This window comes from Drosophila willistoni (genome assembly GCF_018902025.1).
Source record: "Drosophila willistoni isolate 14030-0811.24 chromosome XR unlocalized genomic scaffold, UCI_dwil_1.1 Seg8, whole genome shotgun sequence".
In the NCBI taxonomy this organism is placed as follows: Eukaryota; Metazoa; Arthropoda; class Insecta; order Diptera; family Drosophilidae; genus Drosophila; species Drosophila willistoni.
The window spans coordinates 2,647,587-2,671,592 of record NW_025814059.1 but is presented as its reverse complement, the minus strand read 5'-3'; the positions used below and the strand labels follow the sequence as shown (position 1 = coordinate 2,671,592).

The 24,006-nt window shown below is 35.8% G+C and overlaps 3 protein-coding genes across 5 annotated transcripts; 1 reads left to right on the top strand and 2 right to left on the bottom strand.

Annotated features, from left to right (window-relative positions):
• The first annotated feature begins 325 nt into the window (after positions 1 to 325).
• LOC6645691 (arylsulfatase B) lies at positions 326 to 21,495 on the top strand. Of its 3 annotated transcripts, XR_006954774.1 has the most exons (7): positions 326 to 508; positions 2,245 to 2,368; positions 2,430 to 2,589; positions 2,657 to 3,300; positions 3,364 to 4,095; positions 8,573 to 8,655; positions 21,407 to 21,495. XR_006954774.1 is itself a non-coding variant. In XM_047012344.1 (6 exons), the coding sequence occupies exons 2-6, from the start codon at positions 2,258 to 2,260 to the stop codon at positions 8,594 to 8,596; spliced, it is 1,671 nt and encodes a 556-aa protein (XP_046868300.1). In that variant the 5' UTR covers positions 326 to 508; positions 2,245 to 2,257; the 3' UTR covers positions 8,597 to 8,664. The 3 variants fall into 3 exon arrangements, 2 of the variants coding, with proteins under 2 accessions (XP_046868300.1, XP_023033463.1); XM_047012344.1 differs by lacking the exon at positions 21,407 to 21,495 and having other exon boundaries at positions 8,573 to 8,664; XM_023177695.2 differs by lacking the exons at positions 8,573 to 8,655; positions 21,407 to 21,495 and having other exon boundaries at positions 3,364 to 4,260.
• LOC6645690 (CD151 antigen) lies at positions 4,324 to 9,403 on the bottom strand. Its single transcript, XM_002068585.4, has 7 exons — positions 9,170 to 9,403; positions 8,066 to 8,193; positions 5,922 to 6,008; positions 5,667 to 5,858; positions 5,501 to 5,596; positions 5,095 to 5,391; positions 4,324 to 5,031 (listed from the first exon to the last, which is right to left on the bottom strand). Exons 3-7 carry the CDS (start codon positions 5,997 to 5,999, stop codon positions 4,984 to 4,986), a joined length of 711 nt encoding a protein of 236 aa, XP_002068621.1. The 5' UTR covers positions 6,000 to 6,008; positions 8,066 to 8,193; positions 9,170 to 9,403; the 3' UTR covers positions 4,324 to 4,983.
• Positions 14,380 to 24,006, bottom strand: LOC6645689 (sulfate anion transporter 1). Its single transcript, XM_002068584.4, has 6 exons — positions 23,984 to 24,006; positions 17,454 to 17,839; positions 16,560 to 17,199; positions 15,752 to 16,495; positions 15,535 to 15,683; positions 14,380 to 15,472 (listed from the first exon to the last, which is right to left on the bottom strand). The coding sequence occupies exons 2-6, from the start codon at positions 17,480 to 17,482 to the stop codon at positions 14,878 to 14,880; spliced, it is 2,157 nt and encodes a 718-aa protein (XP_002068620.1). The 5' UTR covers positions 17,483 to 17,839; positions 23,984 to 24,006; the 3' UTR covers positions 14,380 to 14,877.

The following is a 24,006-nucleotide window of genomic DNA, read 5'->3' as shown; positions in this document are numbered from 1 at the left end:
TGTATGTATATCTATTGTTAGGGTATTGGCAAGGGTAAATAAACTTTGAAATGGTTCTCTGGTTTTATCTGCTTTTTGTCTTTGCAATTGCCTTTATTGTTATTGCTTTGGTTGGTTTTGCAAAAACATGTTGTTTTAGTTACTGCTTTTACAGTGAGTTTGCGTGTGTGTGTGTGTGTGTGTGTGTGTGTGTGTGTGTGTGTTTTGTTTATAGGTTTTTATTTTCGCGCACGACTTGTGACGTCAGAGCCAACGAAAAAGCGTTGACTCTTAAAACCATTCGCACTGTTAGCCGGCCCGTTTAGTCGCTTGTAGCAGACGCAGCTGAAAGGATCTCATCATATGATCGGATCAACAACAGACTTTGAGTGGCTTATACATTGTAGTGGGTGGATGCAATCGAAACCCATAAAAAAACCTAGTGAAAAGTGAAATAAAAAAAAATAAAAGAGGAGGAAAGGTGTTTACCCTGTTGTTGTTAGTCGGCGAGGCGCAGCAAAGTGCAAAGGTGAACACTTACTCTTATAATTTGAGATTTTGTAATAGAAAAATTGTTAAACTCTGTGAAAATACAAGAAAAGTACACAGTTTCATAAGTAACTGAAATTGAAAATGGCAAATATTTTCCAATAACCATTTAGAAATTCCATTGCGATAGGACAGCGATCAAAACGAAATGCATAAAGAGTTTGCATTTGTTATAGTCACGTGTTTGACAAAATTGTTATAGTCACGTGACTGCGCAAAAGTTGTCGTTACGGTTTAATCAATCACTTGACTTAATCAACAACTAGAATTTAGCTAATATTATGCGCAAATCAATGTTCACGCCTTCTCCATAAATAGTCGAAGAAAAGGCAAACAAATGAATCATACCAATGTATGTTTATCAAGATGGTTTATGCACAATGCCTGTTGGCCAAAATGAAACTGAATTCGGAAATAGTAAAGGACAGTTTCAAATTTCTAACTATAAACTTGTATTTAAAAAAATGAATTGAGTAAACATTTTAATTAGATATTTGATATTATTAAGGGACATCCGCAAAGACCCAGCTACGAAATTAAACTCGCAAGTGTTAGTTGCCAAATTTGTGATATTATTGTTGGCCAATGTTGTTGTTGTCAGCGAAACAGACACTAAACAGGCCCAGAGCAGGGGCTTGCCCAATATTCACTTACATGTTCATAGTTACAAATGTAAGAGCCCTCAAGTCGCAGCAGATAGAGTTAAAGTTAAAGCAAATCGCTTAATTAAAAAAGAGGAAACACAAAGCTTGTAGCATGGCGAGGATGTTGAAATGCCCCGCGGATTGTGGCGACTAATTAAACCAGTTTCGCTTTCAATATGCCATTGACAAACGCGAATGAATATCCATTTAACTGTCAAGAATATTCCCCCAAGCTCTTCAATCTGTTCGCATAATGCATCGGGGAAACAGAAAAAAACCCCAAATTGAAACCAGTCCGTTCTCAATCTAGATGAAGTTCTACCTTCGTACGGTTTTAGTGTATAAGTCCCCTGACCCTGACCATAGGCAACGCCACCTGTTTGGCGATCCATGAAGGTCAAGACGACGAGAGTTCTAAACCGCTGGACGTTCTCATTGTGAATTTACATATTACATGTATGTATGTACCTATCAATTTTCAAGTTAATTAGCTTTTAATCATGGCCCAATTTCCATTTCTGTTTATCGCGAAATTAGTTGTCAGATTGTTTTTTTGTTGATGATTGTGTGCAAAGTGTGTTTTCTTTCCGAATGTTTATGATGTCTTTCTGTCGGCGACAATTTAACAATTAAGAAGATAAAATGCCTCATAAACAAAGCAATCCCAAATAAGTATAAGTGTATATACGTATGAGTCCGTAAGTACTTGTGCTTTATATAAAACAGTTAAACAATTGTTAAAAAAAAAAAAAACGCACAAGGTTCGGTTGAATGAACTGGGTAGTGAGTTTCAAAAAGAGAGTTATGTAAGATGGGGAAAATGACTATAAATCAACTTGAAATAATACACATTATGCGAGTATATATACATATATATGTATATAATATTTGGCTAAAATGCCAATTATACATATTAGCTAACGACAACAATTTGAACCCTACAATGTACTATGTACTTCGGTCAAACCTATTTCGTAAATGTATAACGATTGTATAAATAGAACTTGTTAAGATCAGTAAAGACCAAAGTTAAGAATCTGTTTAGTTTGTTTTCATCTTTTATTTCATACAGGTTCTTATACAAAATGCTGAATATTTCATCTTTCATTCTGATTGTCAATTTAATGCTTGGCTTAAGCCAAGCAGAGACACCCTCAACTAAACCAAATATAATTATTATATTGATCGATGATATGGTGAGTTCCACAAACTATTATCAAAGGAGACATTCTTATATCGATTGCATGGCAATTTCAGGGATTCAACGATGTAAGTTTTCATGGTTCAAATCAAATACTAACTCCCAATATCGATGCCTTGGCCTATAATGGGGTTCTATTAAATAAACTTTATGTGCCCAATTTATGTACACCCTCAAGGGCAACTCTACTGACTGGAAAGTATCCTATACATACGGGTAAGTGATATATATATTACAACGATTCCATTCGATTTCAACTAAACCTTTACAATTGCTTCGATAGGTATGCAACATTATGTGATTATCACCGATGAACCTTGGGGCTTGCCAAAACAAGAGCGCCTGATGCCTGAATTTTTCCGCGATGCAGGCTATTCGACTCAATTGATTGGCAAATGGCATTTGGGTTTTTGGGAAAAGGATCTTACACCCACTATGCGAGGATTCGATCATCATTATGGTTATTATAATGGTTATATTGACTATTATGATCATACATTGCATATGCTGACCAAAAATTACACAAAGGGTGTAGATTTCCGTAGAGATTTGGATCCCTGTCCCCAGGATAATGGCACATATGCCACAGATGCCTTCACAGCGGAAGCCAAACGGGTTATAGAACAGCATGACAAGAGTCGTCCACTATTTATGGTGCTGAGCCATCTGGCCGTGCACACTGGCAACGAGGATAATCCAATGCAGGCACCTGAAGAAGAGGTGGCCAAATTTGCACACATCACCGACCCGAAGAGGCGTACCTACGCCGGTATGATTTCTAGTTTGGACAAGAGTGTGGGACAGACTGTGAAGGCCCTATCGGATAATGGAATGCTTAATAATAGCATTATTCTACTCTACTCGGACAATGGAGCACCCACTGTGGGCATACATTCGAATCAGGGATCCAATTATCCGTTCCGTGGTGTAAGTAAATTGAAATCTATATAAATTATCCTTTACGAATATTTAATCTGTCCCCAACAACAGCAAAAGGAATCCCCCTGGGAGGGTGGCATTCGTTCAGCTGGGGCTATTTGGAGTCCGCTGCTGCAACAACGAGGATATGTCTCAAATCAGATTATACACGCCATTGATTGGCTGCCCACATTGGCAGCAGCCGCCAATGTTGAACTTCCCGAGAATCTGAAACTCGATGGTGTTAATATGTGGCCATCACTGTCCGGTAATATAGAACCGCAGCCTCGCAGATTGCTGCATGTTATGGACGATGTCTTCGGCTATTCATCATATATGCGCGACAATCTGAAGTATGTGAATGGCAGCAGTTTTGAGGGTCAATACGATCAGTGGTTGGGTGACCTCGAGTCTGGGCAAGATGATCCCCTCAGTCCGTACTATGCCCAGCAGGTGCTCTCGTCGGAGGTTCACGCTGTGATTGGATCACAATCTGTGACCAATGAACGTATAGAGCAAATGCGCGAAGAGGCCACCCATCGGTGTCCTCTAAATGAACAAGATCACTTACAGGAAATTTATCTCTGCGAACCGCTCAAAGCACCCTGTTTCTTCAATCTGGCCAAAGATCCTTGCGAACGCTTTAATCTTGCAAATTTGTATCCATTGCAATTGCAATTCCTTTCACAAGAGGTTGAACAATTTCGACAGAATGCCGTTCCCAGTGCCAGAGTTCCCATATCAGATGAGCGGGCTAATCCGAAATTACATGGCGGCTATTGGGAATGGTGGAACGAAACGGCGGTAGGTGGTAGCCCTAAGATAGTATCTTGGAATCTTACGACATTGCTAGGTGTGCTTTTATTATTTAGAGTTTTGTAAATATATAATCTAAATATAGAAATAATTTTCAAGCTAATTCCCAAAAATCCAAATTATGTATATAATAAAATTGAATGCATCAAAACATTTCATGATACAAAACACTTTTGTGTACACACACACACCAACAACTCAAAGCACATACATATGTACATTCCATTTAGCAATTTGTCTATTATGTCGCACAATTCCACACAATCCAGTATCACAATTTTTATGATTTAGTCATTGCTTTTGCATACTTTCGAGCTTAAATTCTAAGACTAAATAAACTTGTTTTCACGCTTTTTTTTTATTAAATGGAATTTAAATTTTACTGCCTTCATAAGCACATTACCTATCTTGAGAATCTTCTTCTTTCTCTCATCTGCACCTGCAAATTAGTTTTGAAATCGAAATATTAAGATGTACAAAATTTTTTCTGTGGGTGATTAATTTTCTTTGTTTTTTTTTTGTTCTCCAAGTATTTGTATTTAGCAATCAATTGTTAGGCAAAACAACAACATTCTCACTATAACGATTTCATGTTCTTATAACAGAGAAAATAAGTAACCATAGGGCACTACAAATATATATAGATATATATGGGTAAAAAAAAAAAAATAATACAAATTTATGTAACAGTATGATAACACTCAATTATCAATATGAATACATGCACACGCACTAAAGTATGTAACAACTAAACGCATACACACAATGGGATAATACTCTTAACAGATACAATTAAAAATGGGTCTCCTGTGAGCTCCAATTGGGGGCACCGGCACCGACACCGATCCGTGCCTTTCCTCCCCCTCCTGGATGGCGCTATTCAATCATGTTGAACAGTAAACAGGAGAATATCATGCCAAAGATCTGCAATAATCATTAAGTTAATGTATATGAATCCATTGGGAATGGTTGGATCATTCATCTTACCATAAGTATAGCAACTGCAATGGATGTGCCACCGATAACTGCTGCATGATCTCTTATGAAATTGGTCGTCACATATAGACAACCCTGATTGTACAGATTGGTGACGGTGGGGAACAATGTGCATTCCTTGCGCTGTCCACCGAACAGCTCCTGGCAGCAGGATTCCGGCACTAGGCCATAACGATTCCAGTCATGCCATGTATCCACACCGCAGCACTGTAAACGTTCCTGCGTTAAATCCCAGGCTTGGGTTATTTCACGACGACTGCCATATAATGCCATGGTGGAGCGCATTTCCTATATTCGGGTAGATGACAATTGAGTTAATGAAATCACAGCTAACATAACAACAACAACAACACCAACAAACTTAAAGAGTTGCAAGTGTTACTTTGGGGCTACTTACCTGTCGCATGGTCTGCTGCACACGCTCACGAAAAACGTACCCCAAAACGCCGCCAATTAACATGGTCACGAAAACCAAAGCAACAATGATGAAATACTAGAAATCGAAAAATGTTAACCAAGCGATCGGAATATTGGTAATCTCTCCCCGTCTCTGTATTACTTACCGTTAAGAGCAGACATTTGACTTCCTTGCCGGCGCCCACACAGCCCAAAAATGATACAAGACAAATGATAATCGAGGTGACAAGTAGAACATAAACAGCGCCCGAAAATAGATTTGTTCCCAACAGTTCATTGACGAAACTCCGATCCACCAGAGTCCACAGTGTCAGGCAAAAGACAATGGCGCCGCCCACCTTGAAAGGGAATAAATAATGATTTAAGAAATTCTCGTCTTTTGTTGCTGTTATCATACTCACAAATATTACAAAATTGGCTATGAAAAGGCTATATTTGACGAACTGGCCGCAGCAGTCCATGCGTGAACTGAACCCCATATCGTCGTCCTGTTGGAGGGCAGAAGGCAGACAATTGTGTGAGTTGTTTATCGAATACAGTGAATAGAGAGTGAAGCTATTCAAACGACAGCTAGAGAAACAATGCGTAGCCAGCAAATGCGCATGCGCACACTGCTGAGAGATACCAAAGTACAATTAACCATGACCCACTTTTATGACGGTGACGATGACGGTGACTGCGGCAGCGACGTCAACAGTGACGCTAACAGAGAGTCGGAGACGTAGACGTTGACTAGCAATGTTGTTAAACGCAACAAGCGTTCATTTATTTGCTATATAGTCGGTCGGAATCGCTCTTGACTATTGCCACTACCGACTTTGTAGAGAGGCTTAGTTTTTTTTTTTTATTATTTTCAGTTAGCAGCAACAGCAGGCAAGCGAAATTCAGCGTCAGGCAATTAGTCGCAACTTGAAAATCTCCCCAAACTTCCTACCACATCCCCTCCCTCCATGTCGACTCTCCATACACACACAAAAAAAAAATCATCATAATTAGGGTATAAGAGGATTACAAACTGAACAAAAACAAGACGAAAAAAAAAACCTAAATATCTCGATTACTGAATCACTTTTTAACGTTTTTTGTCGTTTGTTTGTTGCTTTTGCTTTGAACTGTTTGATGTTCTAAACATAAATTAAATGCAATTATCATACACTGTGAATTGTGAATTATGTGAGTAATCGTCTTTCAGTTCAAAAACGACATCTCATTTCGCGGATTATATATCTTTACATATTCTCCACAGCTCCTCAGTTAATTGTAGGGTTATTAAAACAACAACACCAGAACGAAAAACGAAAAAAAATTGTTCTCACACTGTTTGAATATTTTATAATTTTATCATCAACAACGACTTCTAATCCTAAGCATAGCTGAAGGGGGAGAAAACAACAAAAAATCGTGTCGTAAAGATGACAGTAAGTCATCTGAAAGTCGCCATTAATTACGGGGCGTTGCCTGACAAGCGTTCTAATAGTTATACTATCTAATATAGATACACTCACACTCACACATACATATATTTAAGTATCTGACTCGATTTAGTTTTTTGTTTTTTTTTTTCTTTTGCACTTTTGCATCGTAAAACTAATTGACTTTATGATGATTGTAAAGCTCTACATCTCTATCTAACCTTATTTTCAATTTTAAGTACCTTTAAATTTAATTTGAAAATGGTGGGAAATTACTTGGCACTCAAAGATCAATTAATGATTCTTGTCAGTTAATAAGATGTGTGTGTTGTATGAGACACAAGTACACACACATACATACATACATACTTAAGCATGTTTTTGAGAATCAGTAGTTAACTTGAGATTGCATAAACGAATCTACATTATCTGAGCCTTGATTTCTCATATACTATAATTGCTGCACCAAAGATACATACATATAGGCAAAAGTTATCTTATATAATAAAATTTAAGGTCACAAATTGCTTTTTAAGTGGATTTTTTAAAGTTCAAGTTCAGTGTTTACATTATTAACTTTATAAAATTAATACTCTAAGAGAAAATTAATTAAAAATCTAAGATACAAAACAATATAAACTTATCTAACAATAAGTTAGAAATTTTCATAAACAAGGATACTTATTGGAAACTAAGTACAATTTTATACTTAAATCTTTAGTATTAGACTTGAAGCGATCAAAATCACATTTATATCGGGGCAGAAAATGGAATCAAGAATAAATTTGTAATTAATTACTTTGAACTTCATTAAAAATTTAACGATTAACCGGTATATAAAAGTCGATCTGGCTCTAATTGTGTGTCCAGCCTGCTGTTTGTATTTTTGGTCAGCTACCAAACACAGAAGCTTAAATCAAAATAAACCATAAAACTGTCAAAACCGTTTTGGGATTTAAAAATTCAATTTCAATTCTTTTTTTTCTCATTTACAGACACTTGAACAATGTCTGACAAGAAGAGTAAGTAACCATAAGATTATAAAGAGTTATAATTGGAGCAGTCAAAGGCATTGTTTATTTGGTCTCTAGTAGTTATTAAATAAAAAGTTTTATTAATTATTATATACTTACTCGATTGCCTTCGTGTAGCACAAACGAAGTTTTCGTTAGGTAACCAATTTTGACGGCGTTTGTTTTTTATATTATTTATGTAAATTTCGTTTCAGTTAATTTGTCAGTTACACTTGGTTGCACAAAGCCTACAAAGGGACGATAAAGAGAGGGAGAGAAAGAGAAAGAGAGTGGTAGAGGGGAAAATAGTTTTCATTTAACATTTTCTTAGTTATAAAATGTAGACTTATATATATATATATTTATATAGAAAATGCAATTGTATAAAGTTGCAAATAGTAGACGAACTTGGTTCAGATCATATTATCATATTTATTTATTCTATTTATCAATTTTGTCTCGACCAATTGTATGTTTCTTGATAATTGTTGTATATATGCATACACTTGTTATATACATTCACTTACTATAGATATACATGTGTATATATATCTATACTTATATATACATATATAAATATTGTTACTTGTACGATTGCTGATTTTTTTCTTTCTACATTTATTCCAGTTCACCATGGGGAGCAACTTTTAATACCCTATATCCATGGTTTAGAAAGAGGTATATCACACTAATGGAAATTTGTGTAACAGGTATGTAAGTGAAGTACATATAATTCATATTCAACTGAGCTATCATGATTTTGCAAATGTCAGAATGGTAGTGGTTTCATTTCTCCCATCATTTTGAGCATTACATTAAGTAAAAGGATAACAAATTGGAATTCGAGTATCAAATATGTACAGGGTATATCAAGGTCGGTGTAATCGACAAATGTTTGTGTTTGTTTTTAGTTGGTTGTTTCAACATTTTTTGCCTTGATATTAGATCTGGATTATTGTAGGAATTTATTGTTTTCAGTTATTTTATTCTTTATTGTTTTTCGGCTTCTTTTTTGCTTGGCATATATTAATATCGAAATATATACATATATGTGTGTGTGTGGAACATAGATCACGTTATTTAACTGTTATCACATTTATTATATATTATGGCATTTGTCTCCACAAAATCGTTGATATGTGCTTTTCAATTGATGTCGTTGTCGCTCTTTGGAAACTTTAATTTATTGTTTATTGTCACTGTCAAAGGGACCTCTCAACTCACTATATATTCCCGATCGATGTGTGTGTGGTGTAATATGTATATATTAAATAGTTAATATTTCTCCTGGTTGTTGGTGCTGTTCACAGAAACAACAACAACGTTAACGATACGAAGGAAAGGAAAGAAAAAAAAAAACAAAAATAAATAACAACGCTAAAACGCAACAAGTAAAAATCTATTTCGAGCGATCACTTGATCCGACGCCACGGCTCAAACGTTGGCTTGAAACTGGTTGTGGGAACAGTTTGTACGATCGGTTTTTTATTAATTTCCTTCACAAAGAGCTTCGTTGTCTTGTCTTCAAAAAACATACAAAAACCCACTAACAACAAGCGACGAAAAATTACAACAATGTTGCAAAATTCAACAGGTGCAAAAGAGAGAAGAAGTTATATATGTATATACATATGTATGTATGTAGAGAGAGTGAGAGAGAGAGAGAGAGACAAAGAGCGAGAGAAGAAGAGTAGAGTAGAGGGAGTATGAGAGAATGAGAGACCGAGAGAATCGGGAGCTTAAAAAACCGCAAAAATATTGCTTATTTCGTTTTGTTTCGTTGTCTTATGATTCGGTTGTTTCATGTGAGATGCCTCATAGACTAGGTAAACGCCCCCGCCACCGCTTCTAGTCCTCCCCGCATCACCACCCACCCACTATATGAGAATGTGTTAAGTAAACATACGAGACAAATACCGTTTCGTTAAGTTAGTAAACCGACTAAAGCATTCCCTGTAATCATTTATAGGCCCTAATCACTTGACTTATGTAAACTAAATCTAGCAGAACCTATTGCTTTTTCTCTTTTGTTCAGGGATCCACCTAGCGGTGAATACTCAATACCCTATTAAAATTTTAGTTTGCTCTTGACATCAATTTGAAATAGTTAAATCAGCATACCCTAACAACCTACAAATATAGGGTATATAAATGTTTCATGAACCATGCCGAGAGTAAGTAAAAAATCTCGCTTTTTCTTCTTTCACACATTTAGGACATAAATCAGAAAGAAAATACAAAGGATTTAGTCTTAAACATTAGTTAATACTAATCTATTTTCAAAATTAATGATTCTATTTAAAAGTATTTACAAATTCTCAACCTTCAACAATAATAATTCGGTTAATTTGTGTGTAAACTGTACAAATTATTTAGCTTAAACAATTTCAGTTTCCCTTTTTTCTTTTTTTTTGGTTTTTTTGTTAAGGTAATTGAACAATTTGCCTAACTAAGGTCAAAGTTGGCCGTGGCTGCGGCTGGCGGCTGATAACAAATACCAAAACTGTCTGTTGGTCGTCACACCCACCGCAAATCCTCCCTGCCCGTCTCCTCATCCACTTACAATACACGTAGCAGTTGAACAAATTGTTTAAATTGTTATTGTTGTGAGGCCAACCACCACAAAATTGTTGGGTTGTTTAGCACTTTTATGGCCATGTTAACACCAGCAACTTGTCATCGTGTATCCAAAAACTGCCCCTCCTCCTTCTCCCCTATAACTCTGTCCACCTCTCTCTCTCTGCCTCCAACTGTCCACCCACCAAATGCCTAAAGTTGCATGGCAAATCTAACCAAAAACAATTACACTGCCTGTTAATTTTGCATCTTACACACGCTCACTGTGGGAACCTTTTGCGTTTTATAGTTGCAATAAAATACAACAAAATGTAAATAACAAAAAAAAATAAAAACATTTTCAAGTCAACAAAATTTCACATAAGTAAAAAAATAAAACTACTCAATGTAAAAGCAAAATGGTCAAGCAATGACTTGAAATTCGTTTGCATATTTGTTACAATATTGACTGCTATCATTAATAAATGTTTTAACTAGACGGCCCAACTAACAGACTATGTCACAATTACTATACTCTATACATACTCTTAAACACATAAGTTGAATCTCTTAGCCATAGCGTATATACTTTATTTGTGAGTGTAGAAATATTCTTTATTTCATATTAAACAAGTCAATTTTGATTCTATGATTAATGTGATTAGAGTTGGCAAAAAGCCCTGAAGGTGACAAGCGTCAAAGGCGTTAAATTGTTTAATTCTAAAAATGATTGCAACTCGATTTGGTGTCGTATCAAGGCTGGAACGAGGTAGTGATTAGTATCTAGGAACTTTATTTATACCTTCTCCTCCTCCCAAATGTATGCCATTTACTACCATCAGATTCTACTCAAATTTAACAGACGAATTTGTTTTGTATTATTATTTTTGATGATCTAATCAACGGATGAGGAGTCATCCATATGTGTTCTGGATCCCTTATAATATATTCTCCCATCTAGATAATATTTCTGTTACAAATGACTCAAATTTTTAAAACATTTTCTTGTCATTATTTCTGCTAGATTTTTTTTTTGCATTTTAATAAGGGGGCGGATACAAAAACAAAAATAAACTTTCGCCCGGTGCCGGATTAAGTCAAAGCGTTGGCTTTAGTAATCCAACAACTTGAATATACATTGTTGAGATAATTATGAAACGTAGAATATTACTTTCTAATCTAAAAGTTAGAACATCAATGAATATCGGTCAAAAAAGATTCGCAAGGAATCTTGTTTCTTTCTTTTCAGAATTTTTTAACATAAATTTTGAATTAATGTGTTGTTTTTTTCATCCTATATTTTTGACGATTTCTTACCGATTACATCTCATTTAAATCACAGTAGGCAAATTTTAAAATGACATCAAACACTTGGATATTTGAAAAAATTAATTTCAAACCGATTTTTTATAAAAATCATGATGATTTGTTCATGATCATGATTTATTGCAAAAATCGACAAAAATTTAGTTCTCGAGATTTCAGATTGAAAGACATTATGCTAACTTGAATATAAAGACATCAATTTTTCAAATATCAAAAAAGATTTACCAAATTAGAGCTTCATAAAATTAAGGTTTAATGGAATATTTTGCTCTTAATTGGCATTTTCTTCCTTGAAAACATAACTTAATAATTAATTACCTTAACAAATACTCCAATCTAATAATTGAATTTAGATAATAATAGAATTGAGATAAAACTGTCAAAAACGGGATAAAATTTTATATAATTTGCAGATTCATACAATTAAAAGATTTCAAAAATTTTGTAGAGTTTTTTTTAACTTGGCAATAAACAAAATTTAACAGCGCCCCTCAAGGACCGGGCTGCTTTTGCCTCACCAATCTATTTGTATGCCCTTTAAAGTGTTTATTAAATGTATCTAACTAAAACTGAAATTAACTGAATGCTTGTGAATGGTTATATTCCATAAAGAATATACATATATAAGTATTTTTTAATACTTGTGATTGATTAAGTCGAAAATACCCATTTTAAGCATCAAAAGCTGATGAGTCCTATGCAAATTGATGAGAGTACATTCATTTACCTGATCTAGAGATAAAAAACAATAACAAATTCTACTTGTATATCATCAACTTGAATCATCGTGATCTCAAATTACTAATATATTCCATTAAGATTAGTTATGGTTTTTTTTCCCCTACTATGTGTTGACTCTTTTAATGGAAAATTATTCATTGAAATTGCATACTTAGGTTTAGAAGAATGTATAATTGCAATATAATTTAAATATATGGTGGAAATATTAGTAGTTATCATCGTAATTAGGGCGTAATGACTGCAAATGAGTGAAAAAGGATGTAGGATTAGGGTTTGCCAATCTGAGCAGGGCCATGGGAAAGAGTTATCTTTCAATGTTGGATTATAGGCCAAAACAAAATTCATGTTGTTGTCCACTTAAGGTGCAATGGAATTGTTCCATAGGGTTCATCTTTACTTTTGTTTATTCTGCTAGATCAGCTATATTGTTTGTTGAAAAGGTTATTGTGCTTTATTTTTCCCGCAGTTCTTTCCTTGCACTTCCTTTTTTGAATTGAGTATTTAACTAAACAATGTAAATTATTAAATGCAGTGGAAACCAGCAAATTTTTAGAACCAGTGTTCTAGATCAATATGATTAATATTAAGTTATTCATTCCCATTTCAGAATTTGTCTTTGTTTTGTCATGCTAGAAAGAAGTAACCTTCAATTGGGCTTTTAATCGATATCGATGTGATCTATCTATTCCTAAGTCCTTGTCTCCATTCCCACATGTGCATATAGTACAATTTATGTTTTTAAGCATATCATTTAACACATTTAAAAGTCACCTTGACAACCGCAAAAAACGCAACAAGCTCTCAGCTAAAAGTCAATCCGTCTAATTGTTCCCATGCATACATATGTATATGTATATTGTATATATATTTTTGTTTGGTAATATGTTTCAACACCAACAAAATTGACAATTTTCGACAATTTTCCCCGTAATAGTTGCAGCAATAGTTGACCTCAACTACTGGCTAATAGTTATTTGGCCCTCACATGATGGCTAATCAGTTGCTATAGTCGGAAACTCTCTGAACAATTGTCTTAACTTATTTTTGTTGCTTGGGGCCGCCTTCTTTAGTACTCTAGTACCTCCCCCCATCCTCCCACGCACACACACACACTCATTCTTTAGACACATAAATGTACAAACAAATTAAGGCAAATAACCAAAATGACAAAATGTATACAAAATTTTAACTTTAGTCATGTGCCCGCTAATTGCTCGGTGTCAGCTCGATGATTGTACGTGGTGATGTGTCGTCTCGGGTTTAACCTTTTCGTATGTTCTCTAAACATGGCTTATTTAAAAGTTTTGTGTTTTTTTTTGTTTTTGGGTATTTCCGTTGCAATGGACGACGACGCCTTTGAAATCTGTGTGGATGGTATTTTGATATTTTAAGTTCGATGCCTAAAAGTAGGCAACTGTTTTTCGCTTTCAGAAACGAGACAGAAGAGTGAGTAGCAAAATTGATAAGGATAGAGATAGCTAGAGAAGTAAATGGGAATTTGGTGACACTTTATGCTACATCATACCGTTAACCATATTTAGTATACAAACTAATCATAATCCTTAAGTTAGCAGTTGTAAATTTCTAGCTATGCCTGGTTTAAGATAACTTCTTACCTTAAATAGTCGTTTAACAAATCTCCCACACACTTGTATTAAATAATAGATAGTAATTTTAGTTTCATTATTATTATTATATTTTTTTTTTTGCATATTTATATACAGCTTTATACAGTTTCTATACACAATCTCTTATAGTCTAATATGTATGTATGTATATATATATATTGAATTGTTCATTTTGGTACAAATTGCACAAAAACTAAATGTTTTGGTGTTGTTGTTTTTGTTGTTGCGATACATTCAGAAATGTAAATTACTCTATTGACTTAACTGGTGGGCTTTTAAGTACAAAACGAAAAAAATCATAATAATAATGTAGAATTTAATTATTGCATTTTAGTCTATTGTAGGTAACATGTTCTGCTCCTTCCTGAACTTCCTTCTGTATGAAGGCACTTAAAGTTACATGCTTAATGCTAGGAAAAATCTTGTTGATTGTAAGACGGCAACAAATATTTTGTTTCTTTGTTTTTTCTTTAAAAAAAAAAATGGTTCTTAAGCAACTAGAATTGATTAATTGGGAGGATGGATGGGGTGTATATAGGGTTTGCTAGGAAAGAGGAATTGGTGGGGAGCGGGATTTAAAAGGGGGGGTTTTGGTGCTACGATTCACAAGCTATCACTTGGACATATCACAAAACGCGTCTGCATCTTTAGGAAAATAAAAACATTTGTAGAAAATTCCTATCACGCAGTTCGACATGCATTGGCATACTCAACGGTGTCGTGCAACGTGGGAAAGATCTCAAATGGTCCTTCACTCAGGGCCATGCTGTGGACCAATGTATCATAAACTCTATCCACTGGACTGGACAGCAATAGGCGTGCTCCACGCGCCTTTAACTCCTTGCTCAGATCACTTAATGTCCGACAACCGGCCACATCAATGTGTCCCAGCATGGAAAAGTCAAGAATGAGGAATTTAAATAAGCTCGACGAATCGACAAATTCGCAATTCACAATGGCCTTGCCGCCATTTTGGGAGACAGGCGAATAGGAGGACTTTTGACTCCGACTTGGACTCGGACTGCTGCCGTTCGATTGGGGCTTGTCCAGGCCCACTGCCTCATACAGAGCACGTCGGAAGAACAAACTAGTGGCAAAGTTAAGCGAGCCACTATACCGAAAGATACGTGTCTCGGGCACCTGCATGGCATTCCGATGCTGATTGAGGTCCATATAGATGCCAGGGGCCTCGGGCATATAGCCAAGTAAACAGGAATATGGCTTCAATCCCTTGATATACAATGCCAGCAGCGAGATACAGACACCAATGAGCAGGCTGTAAAAAATAAATAATTGTCATTACATATGAAGTTGGATTAAAAATTAATTAATACTCACCCTATATCAATGTCAATGAGTACCACACACAGGAAAGTGGAGATCCAGGTGAACATTTCCAGTTTGCCTTGCTTGGCGAACTTCTTTAACTCTTTGGCTTGCATAAACATTGGCTTGAGGGCAACAATAATGACGCCAGCCAACACACACTGGAAGAGAGAATGATGATGATTATAATGACGCTGAATCATCCAATCAACTAGGCATTGCCACTCACCCTGGGCAAATCACTAAAGAATGGACCAATCCACATCAATGTGGCCACTACCATGGATGCCGATACTAGTGAGGCTATTTGCGACACTCCACCCGTTTTCTCTTGTATAACCGAACGGGAGAGGGAACAAGCCATCGGTATGCAGGAGAAGCAACCGCCTACAATATTTCCAATGCCCATGGCAAACAGCTCCTGATTGGCACGCACCTCATAGCCATGCTTCTTGGCGAAAGTTAAGCCCATGGACATTATAATCGAATATGTGACAATTGCTATGGCAATAGAGTCCACGGCCACTTTGGGTATTAGATCCAAACGTGGCAGAGTTGGTTCTGGCAAACCACTTGGGATGACACCAACCAATTCCACGGCGAACTCTTGATGCATATTGCAAAATTTCGAGATCAATGTGCCACCAACAACAGCAATCAATTCGGCGGGCAGTGGGAAGCGACAACGTTTGCTTAAGCATGGTTTCAAACACTCATTGCAAATGGTCATGAATATGATGACGCCCAGACAGAAACCAAAATTCATTAGATTCGTTTGCGGAACACTTTTTATCACATCGATCAGAGTGTAAATGATCTTGAAGGCGCCCTTATACCGTGGCACCTTAATGCCTAAAACATCCTTCAATTGGGCTGTGACCACATGACAAGCGGCTGCAGTTGTGAAACCATTGACCAGCGGATCACTCAACAGGGAAGCCAATGTGCCCAATCTAAAGAAGGCCATAAGAAGCTGCCAATGAGAAATACATATGGATTATTTGCGGGAGGTGTAAGAGATAAATGTTGACACTTACATTCACTATTCCCACTGCCAGGGCCAATGAGGTGACCACCTCTACATGGGTAATAACATCTCCAGCAATTGGTGTGGCTGCTGTAGCATTTACCAATGCAAATGTTGCATTCGGATTGCCCGTCAGCATCAGTGGCGATGGTTGTGACTCATCCACCGTGGCATAGGTTTGTACCACCTTCAGGGTCATCATACTGGCCACAGCAAAGGTGCCAATCGAAATGTGTTTCGATGTGCCCAACAGCATGTAGACGAGCACCGGAAATACAGCCATATATAGGCCATTGCCGGCCGAAACGCCAGCCAGAAGGCCATAGGCCATGCCATGAGGTATATTCATAATGGCCACGGTGAAGCCAGCGATTATATCGCCAGCCAAATCACGTCTCACCGAATACTGTGGCAGCCATTGCAGTATCGGTATGACTCCCGTAAATAGGGCAAAGAAATTCCAACTTTGCCAACAACTGCGCACCGACGATGGTATACTCTTATCGCGGGCCGCATAGCCAGTCTGTTTGATCACAACCTCATGGGTGAGGACATCCCGATGTATGCTATATTTCGGTTGAATTTTTGGTTTACTTTGTGCGCCGCCATTGTTATTGTTATTTGTGGTATTGCCATTTAAAGGTTTGGTTCTGCAAAAGAAACAATTAAAAATTTTATGAAAAATTGTATGAAATCGTGCCCGCAAAAGTATGCAAAAGACTTGAAAAGTATACATTGTTTTTCACAAGTTTATAACTTGAAAATTGTCTATAAACAATGTTTGCTTTTAAATTTCTTAACCACTTTTCAATATTCGAGTTCTTGGACTGCTTATTGCATACTTTAGGGGGTAAAGTTTCCCTCTATTTTACAGATCCGCCACTGTTCAAAAATAACTACTCACTCTTGTTGATTCTCTTTATCGTTGGGCATATTGACTATATCTACTTCTTCTGCTACTATATCAAGACTTTTTCTACGTTCCACATTGGTATCGGTATCGGTATAGGGATGGATTTGAAGATCACGTTGATATTGTGATTGTCGAAACTGATTTAAAACAGAATCGTTTGCTCCAGCAGCTGCTTCTGATACTTTCAATTGGTTTTTGCTTATGGCTCCAGTATTAGCTTGATGCGGTGATTTGCTTTGATTTTCAAGTGGTATTAACAAGGTACTAGGTGAATCCTGTTGAGCTTGTATGGATCGTCTTTGTTGCTGTAGATCATGTAAGTCTTTTAAACGCTTCCAGGCACTTTTACTGGCCGATTTGAAAGGATTTTTTGGTTTCTAAGAGAGAAAGAAAGAAAAAAATGGTCACTTCTTTTTGAAGGGAAAACAATTTATTTATGATTCGTTCTGTTATTGTGTTTATGTTTCATGCCAAATCGGTTTTGTTAAAGGTTCCTCTGGCTAGTTTATTTCCTGTTTATAGTTTATCACAATTACACAATTTGCCGTTTTTTTCTTATCAATAATTTGACTTTTATTTGTTCTTTACAACTTATTGAGACAGAGATTTATACAAGTTTTTATCGTATTTTCCCCCTTATCCTCATCAAAGTATTTCACAATTCTTTATGGTGACTTAGTTTATATAATACACACTCCATCATAACCACTTAGCATCTATTTTCTATACCTATTATGGCCCAAATTAATTCTGGCCACAACTTAAGCTTATCACAGACAAAACACAACTAAAACATTGATCATCGTGAAAGCGATCTATAAATACAAGTTGGACATTTTTTTTTTGGGATATAAACATATTTCAAATACATATACATATATATCAAATTAACACCAAGGGCTAATTGGCCAAATCATTGGAACAACATGTGTCCAAGTGCTGACCAGAACAGAATAATAACAACCAAAAAAAAAAAAGCCAGAGAAATAGAGGCTGTCAGTCAGTAAGAGGAAGAGAGAGGGAGAGAGACGGGGAGGACTAGTTGCTAATCGCTGCTTATCTATTGACAATTGTCTTCTATTGACGTCCGTGTTTTGCCTTTTTTTTCTTCGTTGGGAAGGGGTGTGGGCGGAGAAGGTTTATCAGTCATTCAGTCAGTCAGCCAGTCATGTTTTAGTACCTGGAAATCTGTGTAAATAATATTAAATACACGCTGAAGCTTAACTTGAACATTTCGCAAGCTAGACTTGTTAATTGTTTAACAAAGTAAATGAAAGTAGACATTTCATACCAAGAAAATGGGTAACTAACTAACTGGGCATTTTGCGTCATTATATTTATACAATACTCTTTTTTTTGTTTTTATTGGTTTAAACAATTAAGCACTTGGTCTTTATGATAGATAATACCTTTATGGTTGATGTCTGAGTTTTTATATTTATAATTGCACAAGGGACGACCAACAAGTGACGACTATTGACACAACATCAATTTTGTAGTTGAGTGTACTTCAATATACAAAGATACTTATATAGGTTTAGCATGTGTTGGTGCCACTCATTTGTGTGTGTGTGTGTGTGTGTGTGTGTGTGTGTGTGTGGGGGTATGACTTTGGACAAAAAGGTTGATTAATGAGCTCGATTTGGAGAAGGTTTTCGTGCCTGAGATAAGCAAAAAGAACAAAAAAAAAAAAAAGTGAACGCCAACTGATAACCAGCAAACGGCGGCAACACAAGCGAATAGCGAAAAAAAAAAGGAAAACGAATTTAACTTTTAGTCTGATGCATTAACTATATGCATTCGAGACATATGTATGTATGTATGTATGTACATAAGTAGTAAAGCTGGGGTGGCAGAAATTTTAGTCGTTTTGACTTTTCACACTTGTGCTTCTTCATTTTTTCATCGTTTTGTATGTGTCTGTTTGCTGTTACAAAAGCCATTTTTGTGTTAAGCCAATTGTTGAGCACTGTTATATTTATTTGAATACGAAAAAAACAAAAAAAAAAAAACGGCAAACCGGTTAGTCGAACTAATGAGAAGGTGCCTCCCCTAACCCCACCTAACCCGTCTCTTCTGTCCACCTCTATCCAAACCTCCAGACCATCCGACCGACATTGACAACAATGCTCAGACCAGGGGCAGCACAATTAAACTGGTATTACACACTCACTCACCGCTACTTATCATCTACATATTAAATACACAAATAACTGGGTACCTAGTGGAATGGATTATTAGTCATTTGGTTATTACTGATTCAATGATAAATGATAATGGCATAGGAATCATCAATAAAAGAATCATCCACAAACATATACATATGTCTAATATTTGACCTAGTGACACTTCAAGAGACAAAGTCAGTTTAGAGCACTTGTTGCATTTGCCGCCCTCTCCCAACGACCCCCCGCCACACCATGAATGATCTTGGGTGACGAATCAGGTTTCTAAGAGTGCGCTCCAACATTGAACTTGACAGTCGTTTGGAGGGGAACTACATTGCCAAACACACACGAGTTGGAGACCTCTCACAGTAGTGACGTTGCGATGTTAAAAGACCAACCAACACACACATTTCAACACATTTTCGCTACTTGTGCTTGAGTCAGCCACACACACACACACACACACACACACACACACACAGTCGACCAGTTAAAGTTGCTTTACTTCCCATTATTGTATACCGTTTTTATGGTCATTTAGCACTCGCAGTGTCAGCTGGTAACAGGGAAAGATCAGTGGCAACATAAACACAAATAAAAGACACATGCACACACACAGACACAGAGAGAGAAGTTAGTTAAAAGAAGGAAAATATATATGTATACATATACACACTTTATCAACAGTCTATATGGAGGATTTTCTTTAGATGCGATCAATTGAAATGTACTTTACTAATCAATTCAATCAAATCGGTTAAGTACATTGAAATATTTGACAATATGTCATCAAACATATATACAGTAGCTATATATATACATATATCTCTGTATTTCGTATGTCATTTATTGTGGGGCACCTGTTTTTCAATATTTTTCGATTCAGAGACACTTGTTGTCGACTCTTGATAACAGTTTGGCCCTTGTTCTCTTATCAGTCAACGCGTCAAGTGGCCATGAAATAGTTTTTGTCATCCTACTAAAGCCTGGAGCACTCGATGTGAGCTCGTTCCATTGATATCGAACTATATCGATTATGTAATACAGACAGAGGGAGAGGGGGCTACCCACAAGAGAGACATGGAATTCAAGTTGGTATACGTACTTCAACCATATTGACGACGTTTTTAGGGTATTCAGAGGGATTGTTCCTTTAACTTTCTATAGTTTTGTTCTTTTGCACTCTGGCCCAACTTCCTGCTTTGCACTATTTGATCCGACTAAATCTGAAAATCATTTGCCTACTGCAGTAGTTTTGTTTTGTTTTTTTTTTTGTTCTTTCATAAGTCCGACTAGATATATTTATATTTATTTAGCCGATCTTGTCGGGACGGGATTCCTTCAGATGATAAAACTTGACGTATTTGAAAAGTACATAAACGAACATTTTCTTCTTGTTAAATATTTGTGTCTGTCTTATTTGATTATTTATGGGGGCATGCTCTTTTTTATGAATATAATATAAAATATATAAATAGAGAACAAAAGAGACAAAGAGAGATACAGATGAGTGGTAGACCAAGAATCAGAGTCGAGACAATATTGTGAGTAATATTTAATTAGGGTCTTAGGCGATAGCCTAAAAATAGGTTCTTAGAAACGGTTCCGGAATGAACAAACTTTTCTTATCCATTTGGAATTCCATTTTGCATAATCTTTGGAGCAAATCATTCATATGTGATTCATTTAACGTTGAACTGTTTGTCATTGTTATTCTATATAATACCTAAAAATGATTCTCTTAGCATTTTCTATATATATATTTTTTTTAAATAGGATCTGAAGCTAAACCATTTCAAACATTGTGAAACTGAAACTGATGTGCCCACAGATAAAAACGTAATGATTTTCTACAATTTGCCAAAGTAAATATTAAAAATTCATTAATTTGTCAACTTTATTTTCCTCGTTTGATTTCTATTTTGATTTTTCTCAGTGTAGAAACGATAAGTTAGCTAAGCATATGATGAATAATCAACAGTAATAACAGGAACAATAATAATAATAATAACTAAACATGATGATAATGCCAAAGCCAAGCCATTAAAGTCAACTGCGTGAAGTTTTTTTTAGTAAGTAACTAACTGAAAGGGGCAGCAGTTCTGGGAATGAAGGAGAGGGGGAGGTATTAGAGGATCGATGGGGGGGATTTAGGTTGAGGCCAGGCCAGACCTGTATAATGTGCTTATCAGTAACAGACAAAGCCAGCTATCGATATTCTGGTTTATTTATTTTAGTTTTCTTCTTATTTGCCCATTATTTTGCAATTATTGCTGGCCTTTTTTATGTGTGTGTGTGTGTGTTTGTACAAAGATTGCCGATTCGAAATGTATCTGCCAGATACAGAACACACACACACACACACACAATTAGACATACATATGCGGAATATGCAATTTCTTGTTTGAAACTTCAGAGAAGGAATTGGAAAATGGAAGCTCTCAATTATATTTATTGTTTGTTTGTTTATTTAGACTTCAATTGTGCGGCAATTATTTGATATTTATTATATTAATTGTTTATTCTTCATTTTTTCTATACGTTTCGCTTGCGTACGCACAAAAATTGAAATGCCACGCCTACATATACATATACATACATATAGCATGTATATATAGAAGATATATGTACATACATATATGGACCTAAATTTGGGGCAACATTCAATTGACATGAATCAAACGCAACTCTTTAAACTGATTTTTTTTTTTTGATTTTGTGATTTTTGTTTTATATCAAGACAAATAGCTTGGCCTTTGTTTTCTGTATCTGGCCATTGATATATATATGTATGTATGAGTGTATATGTACATATGATACATGTATAAACAGAGTAGATATGTTCGCTTTGATTTGCCATTTTGCAACTTTTTTGTTTCGACATTCCACATTTTCCAATTTCTTCTTAAATCATTTGTTTGTTGACTTGCCATTTCCTTTGTTCGGAAATTGATCGGCCACTTCAGGTGTTAACCGTTTGTTTCAGGGCCAAAAATTCTATGAAAAAGCAAATGAATGCTATCTGGATTAGTCCATGTTTTGCTTTTTATGACAGATTATTAGTTAAAAGCTGCCTGGCTGGCCAGGCAACCAAGTGATTATCTGGCCCCAGGCGACCTTGATTTCTCCATAAAGAGAGCCCTGCGAATAAACACACACATGGGCAAGTCTTTAATTTTAATGTGGAGTTTCTATTCATTTGATTGTTGAAATATTTACAAACGTTTGACTGATGATCTGTCAATTCCTTTCATGGATGATCTTCGTAAATAAGAATCAATATAAACTGTAACTTTCCACAAAGATAAATCGATTCCTAAAAGACATGTCTAGATCCAATTCTTATGGAAAACTAATGTTTCTTAATGGAATTATTGATGGCATTTTAATCTGCGAAAATTACTCATCAAATTCTCAAGTTATTAGCAAAGGGTATACAATATTGTGCACTCCCCCTCGACCCATCAATTGGTGGTACATTGTTTCTGCTTTGTTTTCGTCGGCAACCGGAAAACCCGCTACCAAATTGGGTTTTGCCAAACAACTACATGGAAAGGTAATTGACCACGCCAAATTGAATATAAAGCACTAAGCGAAACAAAACCATAAAATTAAAGAAAAGAAAGTAAAGATTATATCAATGGATACCAATATAAGAATTATGAAATACCCTTTCTTTGGTCACATACCATGCATAATGTTAATAAGTATGTGGACCTGATTTAATCTGTTTTATTTCGACAAATTCTCATGGCTTACATGATTAAAAGTTCGCTAAGAAAGGGTATACACAATTCCATCAAAGTGAAGAGGATAATCGTTAACGCTTGACAGCAAAATCATCAACCAAATAAATATATAAATGCCAACCGATACAATCACAACAATCATATATATATATATATATATGTATACATTTGATATACATATACATATATGTATGTGTATATGTATGTATATAGCGTGTCAAGTGCACTTGCACTCAGTTGATGAGTGTAGAAACAAAGCAAAAACGAAAGGAAAATAAAAAATAATAATAACAAATCCTATGTCAAAGTGTCGCCCTATAGATACCCTATCCTAGTTACCAAAAAGAATCTTTGACAATGCCATAAATTTCACGATCTACGCGATAACTATGGCTAAAAAACTTTTTATGTATTTTTTGGCTATATATGTATATGTATGTACCGAGATTATATATACCTCTGATCGCGCACAGGGTATCACAATTAGAGCAATTAATTTGATTGGCCCAAATTGACGTATAAATCTTAGGGAATACGTGCTGCTGGTCTCCTCCCGGGCAAGATAACTTAAATTTAGTCAACAAAAGTGCATTTTTCTTTTTACCTTTTAGGAAAATTTTATTTTTT

Bases quoted from the DNA above. Each gene is read 5' to 3' on its own strand.
- LOC6645691 (XM_023177695.2), top strand. From the start codon at position 2,258: ATGCTGAATATTTCATCTTTCATTCTGATTGTCAATTTAATGCTTGGC. The intron at 2,590-2,656 runs GTAAGTGATATA...TTGCTTCGATAG, and splicing joins AAAGTATCCTATACATACGG to GTATGCAACATTATGTGATT. The intron at 3,301-3,363 runs GTAAGTAAATTG...CCCCAACAACAG, and splicing joins CCAATTATCCGTTCCGTGGT to CAAAAGGAATCCCCCTGGGA.
- LOC6645690 (XM_002068585.4), bottom strand. From the start codon at position 5,999: ATGGGGTTCAGTTCACGCATGGACTGCTGCGGCCAGTTCGTCAAATAT. The intron at 5,597-5,666 runs GTAAGTAATACA...TTCGATTTCTAG, and splicing joins TCAAATGTCTGCTCTTAACG to TATTTCATCATTGTTGCTTT. The intron at 5,032-5,094 runs GTAAGATGAATG...TGATTATTGCAG, and splicing joins TTGCAGTTGCTATACTTATG to ATCTTTGGCATGATATTCTC.
- LOC6645689 (XM_002068584.4), bottom strand. From the start codon at position 17,482: ATGCCCAACGATAAAGAGAATCAACAAGA. The intron at 17,200-17,453 runs GTGAGTAGTTAT...TTTCTTTTGCAG, and splicing joins GATAAAGAGAATCAACAAGA to AACCAAACCTTTAAATGGCA. The intron at 15,684-15,751 runs GTGAGTGGCAAT...TCTCTCTTCCAG, and splicing joins TCTTTAGTGATTTGCCCAGG to TGTGTGTTGGCTGGCGTCAT.